Here is an 8,480-nt window from a genome sequence, read left to right on the forward strand (position 1 = left end):
CAATCCATAAGGACCTGGGATGTGATGGTGGTTTGACATAAATAATATTGATGTGCTGTTGCACAGATATTCATGTCCAGTCTTACACCTTCCATTCACTGGTGCTGTACCCAAATTTTTGAGGTCAGGATGGGTCTCAGTCGGCTCTGCTGCAGTATTTCTATCTTCCTTCTTTACATCTTTGTTACCGAATCAGAACTCCTGATGACAAACATGGCTGAAAGGAAATATCTGGGCTTTCTGGACTGTGCAGCTTTGTCAAGGCTAAACTTGAATCCAAAGCTGACCACCTAACCTCTCCTGCAGGCTTCACACACCCATTAACACAAATATGCTTTTTTTATTAAAAACATTGCTTTGAAGATGATTGTTTTAGCAGGTCCAGTTCAGAAAAACAACACACAAACACTGATTTTTATATAAACGATACAGTGCAGGAGCTTTATCTTTGTGTATCAAACCATTGAAATCAGGAGGATTTATGGAGTAGATTGAAACTGCGGCTCTGTTTTAGATCTGTTTCACATATCTGGATCAGTGGGCTGAACTGTCACCAAGGAGATTTAACAATGAAGTTTAACTCATGAAACAGGCTAAATGTTGACGACCGTTGCCATGGTGCTGGGCTGATGGCACCAGTCTTGGAAAGTGCTCTGAGAGGTCAGAAATGAGTCAAATCTGCTGTATAAATAGTCCAATTACCTCCATCCACCATCTTCTGTCTCAGAGCCTTCTTTATGATTGTAGAATAAAGGTTTAGAATCTAAACCTTAACTTACCTAATTTAGGATTAACTTGCCTTCTATCTAAACTTTAGATAGAAGGCAAGTTAATCCTGGGGAAATATGCAGGTCTTAATGGCCCCTCTGAACCAAAAGCCTTGACAGGTGGGCGATGATGTCAACTGTATTTTGGTGTTAATACGATAGTTTTACTATATTCCAGCGGATTTCATCAATGATCCCACCAAAGCCATCGTTTTGGTTCACTCTCATGGACTTATTCAGGACATTTTCTATCAGCCTGTGGAGTCAGAAGTTCCCACGATTCTCAGTCTGAAGGGAGCAAGTGTCCAAGAACATGCTAGATGGTGAAATCTCACCTGTTGGCAACATGTTTGCTGATTTCCTGCATAAATCGAGAGTATCAGCAGTGACTCTTTTATTAAACAATCCCTTCTCAAAATCAGTGAATTATAAAACGCTCTCGGAAATATTTACAATTCTAATAGTAAATCAATATAATGTGATTTTTCTCTAAGAATTCCGATTTGAGGAAACGTCCCAACATTTCTTGGCATTTGCTGTAATTTCCTGCTTCTGAGTTGTTGCAGTAATTCTTTTACATTGACATCTAACTGTCCTAAAATATTTGCACTGTGAAGCCAGAACATTTGTTTTCTGCTCAGCAGAGATTTAAATTTGTGGTCTCAATTCGCACAGTTAGCTGCTTCCTGCTAGAACTCCTCTCAGCGGTGTATGTAGGAATATAAGGTCCTGTCCCAGACAATGGTCCCACTCTGGAATCATCCCTGATGTTGGCAAACGCCACTCAGCTTAGAGCTGAGCAGCACAGTTCAATGAGCTGATGTTGACAACCGCAATGTTTCACACGTCTTCATTGAGTTTCACCGGGACAATCCTCGGGCTCCTCCTTGATGTGGGCCAGAGCTTGGGGCTGTTTGCTGCCTCTGCCCTCCCTCTGCAGAATGTATTCCCTAAACTGGGATGAGTCCACCCCACCACCACATGAGCATGTGATCCAGAAGCCGCTCTGCTGAAATCGCTCTAAAACCTGCAGGCGCACAAAGAAAAGAGACAAAATCACAGGTGTGACACCAACACACCCAACGAGAGGAAGGTCTCTGCTGAGGCGTCGTCTACCTGCACAGAGTTCAGGAGGCAGCAGCCACTGAGCGGGAAGCGACTGATGTGTGTGGAGTTCAGGGAGGCAGAGAGGACGTCTCTGACTTCTGGGAAAACCTCTTTGATCACCGCGTGCTGCGCGCTCACACTGACCCTCTCACCCAGCTCTGGAGCCACGTGAACGACAACACACTCTGGACACGATTGTCCGCATTCCCGCTCCGTCCTCCAGTGCTCCAGCTGGGACTGCAGAGGAGTCAGCTGGAAGAAACGGGCCTCCTCATACAGCAAGGAGAACTCCTGCAGAGGAACAAGAACCAACACAACATTCACAGCAGTACGGTGAGAAGATCTGTATCACAGCCTGGTGCTCATGGCCCATCCTAATGCTTTCACTCCCCCCCCTGCAGTCACCCCCAGAGCTGAGGAAACCCTGACAGGAACACATCAGCATCACAGTCAATAATGGGTGCAAGGAAGAGAGCGGATTATATGCTTCAACTATAAACTGTGACATTACCTGATGAGAACTCTAGACACTCACTTTGAAGTCATCAGGGATGAGAAGCTTCGACGTCCTCAGGAAATTCAGTATGTAACGGAACATGTGACCATCTCGATCTATGAAGTAATGCTGCTTCAGTCTATCCAGCACTATGGGCTCTGTTCCATCAAAGAGACGACTGATTCTGTCCCAAATAAGGAAAAAAAACAATGTATTTACAGAAAAGCCACTTGCAGTTCCCAACCTGACCACACACATATGTACACTATACAAAATCTTAATGCCTGTTAAAAATTGCTTTTCCACTGTTGGATTTCAAGAAGGTTTCAAGTTGCTCTTCAAAACCACTTTGAAGCTTCATTTAGAACCTTCTTCAGATCCAAGTCTTCAATGCAAATTATTTCAATTTGTGTGGTCCCCAACTGCCCCGTTTTGGGACTCTCACCGTGACTCCGGGTACTTTGTGAGCGTGCCCAGGCTGCTGGTGTACATTTGTCCTCCCACGTCAATGTGGACGGGTGCATTCGATTTGCTGAGCTTGGCTGGTGTCGGGATCCCTCCAGAGCCCAGAGGAGACCCACAGATGCTGCTGCTGCTGTCCTGGGTGCATCAGGAAAACACCCAGAGAGCATTAGTACGAGCTGCTCTACACCCATTATTTCAACTGTCTCCAGATTATGTGTGTATGTGTGTTACTTTGATGGTCATTTGAGGCTGTCTATACCAATAACCTCAAATTAATTAACATTGTAATAAAATTTTGACTGGATCAGTTATTTGAGATGCAAAGAATCATTGGAACTGTATTGAGAGCTGCTTATAGACAGAATAAATGCGCAACAAGGACACATTTTAATGTAAAAACTTGTAAAAACTGTAATCTCATCAATGCTTTCCTAAATTAATATTTGGATTTATATTAAAATGAACGCATATGGTCTTGTTCACATTGCATTTTGATCATCACAGGAACTTATTTATAGTTAGAAATCTGATTTATCTAATTCAATGACCGGAAAAAAGCATAAAATAAATTAACATTGTTTGTTTACTAAAGTTAGTGTGAGTGTGCCCCTACCGGCCAGTGTAGTCACTGCAGGAGGATGATCAAGTGGAGTGAGATTAACTATTCACTCTTTTGAGCTTTAGTACTTGGAATAATCTCTGTTTTCAACGCAATCTTTGTTGCTCCTGAGTGGCAGCCTGGTCTCAACATGATTCCTGCATAAATTAGTTAGTTTATGCTTCAGAGTTTTGTGCTGAAGTCAGTTAAAACCCTGTAGAGCTCTGAAGAAGAGAAATCCAACAGTAGAGAGAAAAGCACAGGAATAGAGAAGAGTAGCTGGAGATGCCTGACAGAAAACCTCCCTAGGTGTCATGTGAGGGAAGCCCCAGCGTCTGAGGGCTTCATCAGAGGCTTTGTTACAATTTAAAGCTGTTCTCAGACTCAACAAGGAGACCACTAGGAGGAACACCTGCTTGTACATCCCAGGGCAGAATATGACGAGCTTCTCTAGATACCCATGTACAGGTATCCCCGACCTCATTACCTCATAGCTGTGCACTGACCTCTGACCTTGCTGACCAAACCATCTCTTACAGCTTGTTGTCATTAATGTATTTTCATCATCTACACCTATTCTCTCCTCTACCTGTCCCCCCCTTCTCCTCCCCCTCTACCCCAGCTGACCATCAGCAGGAGGGCCTACCCCCCCCAATAATCCTGGTCCTGCTCAAGGTTTCTTCCTGTTAAAGGGGAGTTTTTCCTTGCCACTGTTGCTTGTCTGGGGTTAGGCCCTGGGATTCTGGAAAGGGTCTGTAGACAACCGTGATTGTAACAGACGATGATAAATAAAGATGATTTGATTAGAGTGATTTGAGTTTTGGTGCGGATGTGTTTAAGGCGGATTAATGTTAGCAATCATGATACATCACTGAGGGCCGCAGTAGCTCCTCTAGAAGAATTCATGATGGGTTCTAACACCGGAGGTCCTGAAAAGGTCTTTAAACAATGTCTCATGCTACTGTTTTTGAGCCAGAGCAGGAGAGGTGACCAGGACCCTTTGTGTTCATCCACATGGAGACTAATGTGGCACTATCTACCCTACTGTTTTATAAAAGTATATAAAAGATTAAGGTGGTTATTTAAGCTAATTATTCTGCACTAAAATCATCAAAAACACATGAAGCTAATTATTTCTGGTGAATTCAAAATGCGGATATCTACATATTAAAAAAAAATCAATGATGTCATCGGAGAAGTTTGACAGAATGTACACATTTTGAAGATTGCGTCACCAGCTGGGTACCGGAACCTGTTACCTGGGTGAGACACGACCCTGCGGATGGTTTACGGGGCTTGGTTCCTCTGACCGGCTCCATTAGTTCCCCGTCCTGCTCAGCGGTTGTGCCCGTGCGCATGCACATCTTCTTCACCTGCGGAGCCCCCGAGTCCTCCTCTGTGCTCCTCGATGATGGCGGCTTCACGTCATCCAGGTGGACTCTCGCGGGCTCAGATGTGAGATGACACACTTTCCGACCCTTGACCTTTTCCAGGTCGACGTAGAGCGTCGCTGTCTGTCTGTCTGCGGCGCCCACGATGCAGTTGAGCGTTGCTATGGAGACGGCGCCGATGCAGTGGTTGGTGTAGGTCTTGGACAGTTTGGCGGAGCGCGAGAGCATCTGCATCCTCGTGCCCAGCAGGTTCTTCCCGATGGCTTTGTTCTCGTACCACGTCAGGTCGCTCGCGCAGCAATGGTCTCGCGGGCGCTGGAAAAACGCCCGACACGACGGGTTCCGTTTGGACACGTAGCGGACGAAGCTGGCGTAAGGACACAGCTCGGTGCCCGTTTCATACATACGCGGCAGCGTCTCCTCCTCCGCGTCCGGGCGCTTCTTGGTCCAGAGGGCGGAGCGAGACTTGTGATACGGACCAAGAGCCTTAAAATACACGAACTTTCGTCCGTCCTCGTCCACGGCCAGGCCGAACGAGTCCTCCTGCAACTCCCGCTGGTTCTCCCGGCCCCTGGTGCAGAAGTACATGCAAATTTCGAACCACACTTTGTTCAGCAGTCCGTATGGGGTGTTTGTGTCGAAGACGGACGACTCGTAAAGTTTCCGCAGGTCCGATCTCGTAATGGCTTGTTTCTGCACCACCGGACCGGCGCCCTGCTCCTCCAGTCTGCGTATAACCGCTGCCAGGGCCAAGTTGGCGCTCCGCAGCTCCGGGTCCTTGGTGAGGTCTAAGGTGCGACAATAGGGCGGCTCGTTCAGGTACCTGTTCAGGGAGCTCCTGATACTGATCAAAGAGGACTTGCTGTACAATTGTCCACTTTTGGAGCGCGCCTCTGCGTAAAAGGAGCGCAAAACGTCGCAGAGCGCGTCCTTGTCCAGAGTTTCAAAGTCCGGACTTTGTGCTTTCTCACTGAGGTACTCTCTGAAGATTCGCACTGCGTACCGTGTGGCCAGGCGTGTGTTTTCGCTCAGCTGGTTCCGCTCTGGCCGCTGAAGCTCTTCCTCTAGCTGATACTCCAGCTCAGCTGAGATGTTGCCACTCAACGGGTCCGCCTCCCCCTCCTCCTCCCGTCGGTCCATACTCCGCATATGGACCGCTTGCATCTCAGCGGAACCACTGGAGTCCAGCAACGCACTCCCTGACTCCCAGTCCAGCTCCACAGCGTCTGTGTCGGACTCCTCACCCTCCTCATCTCCGGTGATCTGCACCTCTTGAATGTCATCCTCCTCATGGTGCTCCTCAGGCTCGGTCCTCTCGGGGCGATTCATCTGCTCCTGTTTTGCGTCTCTGCTGCCAGGCATTCTCGCCATATTGCGGTCTGTGTAACAGTCCTCCGGCAGTGCGCATGCGCGGTATTGGACCGCAGCGCTGAAAGCTTTTTAGCGTTTGAGTGACCTTCAGCCGTGCACGCGCTGCTTAAGGTAAAGACAGCGCGAGCAGAGGAAATTTGGAAGCTCGTGCCCGTGAAAAGGCTGCAGCATCACACTGAGGATCGACCAGCAGGAACTAGCTGGGATCAGAAGAGACCTGCAGGGGCGAGCAGGGATCCACCAAGTCCAGCAGACCTGCAGAGCCCAGCAGGGACCCGCAGAGGCCAGCAGGGACCGGCAAAGTCCAGCAGACCTGCAGAGCCTAACAGCGACCAGCAGAGACTGTCAGCTCCAGAAGAGACCTGCAGGGACCAGCAGAGACTGTCAGCTCCAGAAGAGACCTGCAGGGACCAGCAGGGACTGGGACAGATATGATCTCCAGCTCTGACAGGCCGTAACATCCAGCTGGGTTTAGACAGCCAACAGTTACCAACATCATAGTCACATAAAACGCTGTCGGGGCAGCACAGCCACCTGAGACACACACACACACACACACACACACACACACACACACACACACACACACACACACACACACACACAGATGTGCTCTCCTCTAAATTGGATCATTTAAAATGGAACTGATTCATCTGACATTAGATCAGTGGTAACTGTAAGGAGAAGTGATATAAACACGCATCATGATCAAATCTAGAATATTGTTTTTCCTCATCCAGCAAAAATAAAAGAATCACTGAATTTGCTGCTGTTCATATCACCATTTTGAAGTGGACGACCAAGAATCTGAGCAGATCCCAGCATCTTCTGGACATACTTCAGGAATTTTGCTTCTGCTTTTAGCTGTTGACTCTGATTCTTCAGTAACACGTTAAAATACTAAAGGTCCATCAATCAATGGCCAGCAAGCGTTTTGTTGCAGAAATGTTGTGACCAACATTCATGAGGTGGTTTTAGCAAAGACAAGGTGGAGACACAGCAGAGAAGGGAAGGTTCCTGTTCAGAGCTTTGACAATAATTTAAAACTTCAAGAATCCACAGACCATAGATGCTTCAGGTTACCATGGTGACAAAGTCTAGGGGTGGAAATGCTCCTTTTTAACTGGATCTCCTTCACGCGCTGCAACCCAGTCAGCACCAATTGAGCCTTCCTTCTGTATCCTTGCTGTTTGGCGTCTCAACAATATTCTAGATTTGATCATACATACATACATACATACATACATACATACATACATACATACATACATACATACATACATACATACATGGAAAAATAAATCGATTTAATCTGATTTCCCTCAACTAACTGGTTTTGAAATCCTCAATAGTTTAGCATGCAGTAGCGCCGATCATCCCAAAGAGGGAGACAAATACCCATAGCAACCTCCTGCTCATTGTTACAATTATTAGAAATAAAGGAAAAATTCCACATTTAGGAAATATTCCAAATCTACTTTGTCACAATAGCAAACATTTTTTGCCTTATTGTCTATAGATAAACATGCACCAAAACCGCCCTTCACAATAATACATCATCAAAATAAAAAGACATCATGATTCATCACCATAATCAAACTCATAGAATATGAAATAAATTATTGATTATGATGATTTGTCATATAGAGAAAGGTCAGATGAGCAGCCCGCTTCCACGGCAACAAGTAATGTTTCCATCGCTGCCTCTGGTTCCATCGCTACCTCTGGCCTAGAATATTATCTGGCTCATTCCTTCAGCCTTGGTATGAAATGGACCCGCTCTGGGCTTCCCCATCCCATCTGGATGTTTTAGAAAAGGAATGTGTGGCTACTAACTTACTTGAAATCTTTGAAATACCAATAAAGCAGGTTGTAGGTCTGATGTTCTGTCTGCCCCGGGGGTTCAACCAGCCACCGACGGCCTGACAACCTGCATCACGGACGACATCAACTTCTGTCTGGAAATTACCGTGCCTACCAGGAAGGTTCGGTGTTTCCCCAACAACAAACCCTAGGTGACCCCTGATCTACAAGCCCTGCTGAATGAGAAGAAGAGGGTTTTTAGATCCTGGGACAAGGAGGAGCTGAGGAGAGTCCAGAAGGAGCTGAGAAGGGGGATAAGGAGAGGCAAGGACAGCTACAGGAGGAAGCTGGAGGTGCGCCTCAAGGGGAGCAATGCCAGGGAAGTCTGGAGAGGCCTAAAAACCATCTCAAGCCACACAAAGGACAGCGGGGGAGGCCCTGAATCTGGGGGCCTGGACTGGGCAAACGAGTTGAATTCCTTT

General features: G+C 46.9%; 1 protein-coding gene across 2 annotated transcripts; it reads right to left on the reverse strand.

Moving 5' to 3' along the window:
- Nucleotides 1–320: 320 nt before the first annotated feature.
- LOC130528371 (uncharacterized) lies at nt 321–7,633 on the reverse strand. Of its 2 annotated transcripts, XM_057037647.1 has the most exons (6): nt 6,597–6,723; nt 4,693–6,557; nt 2,816–2,970; nt 2,410–2,554; nt 1,884–2,165; nt 321–1,794 (listed from the first exon to the last, which is right to left on the reverse strand). In XM_057037647.1, the coding sequence occupies exons 2-6, from the start codon at nt 6,193–6,195 to the stop codon at nt 1,618–1,620; spliced, it is 2,262 nt and encodes a 753-aa protein (XP_056893627.1). In that variant the 5' UTR covers nt 6,196–6,557; nt 6,597–6,723; the 3' UTR covers nt 321–1,617. The 2 variants fall into 2 exon arrangements, with proteins under 2 accessions (XP_056893627.1, XP_056893628.1); XM_057037648.1 differs by lacking the exon at nt 321–1,794 and having other exon boundaries at nt 2,034–2,165; nt 2,386–2,554; nt 6,597–7,633.
- Between the last annotated feature and the right edge of the window lie 847 nt (nt 7,634–8,480).

The sequence above is a fragment of the Takifugu flavidus genome, chromosome 7 (assembly GCF_003711565.1).
Source record: "Takifugu flavidus isolate HTHZ2018 chromosome 7, ASM371156v2, whole genome shotgun sequence".
Lineage (NCBI taxonomy): Eukaryota > Metazoa > Chordata > Actinopteri > Tetraodontiformes > Tetraodontidae > Takifugu > Takifugu flavidus.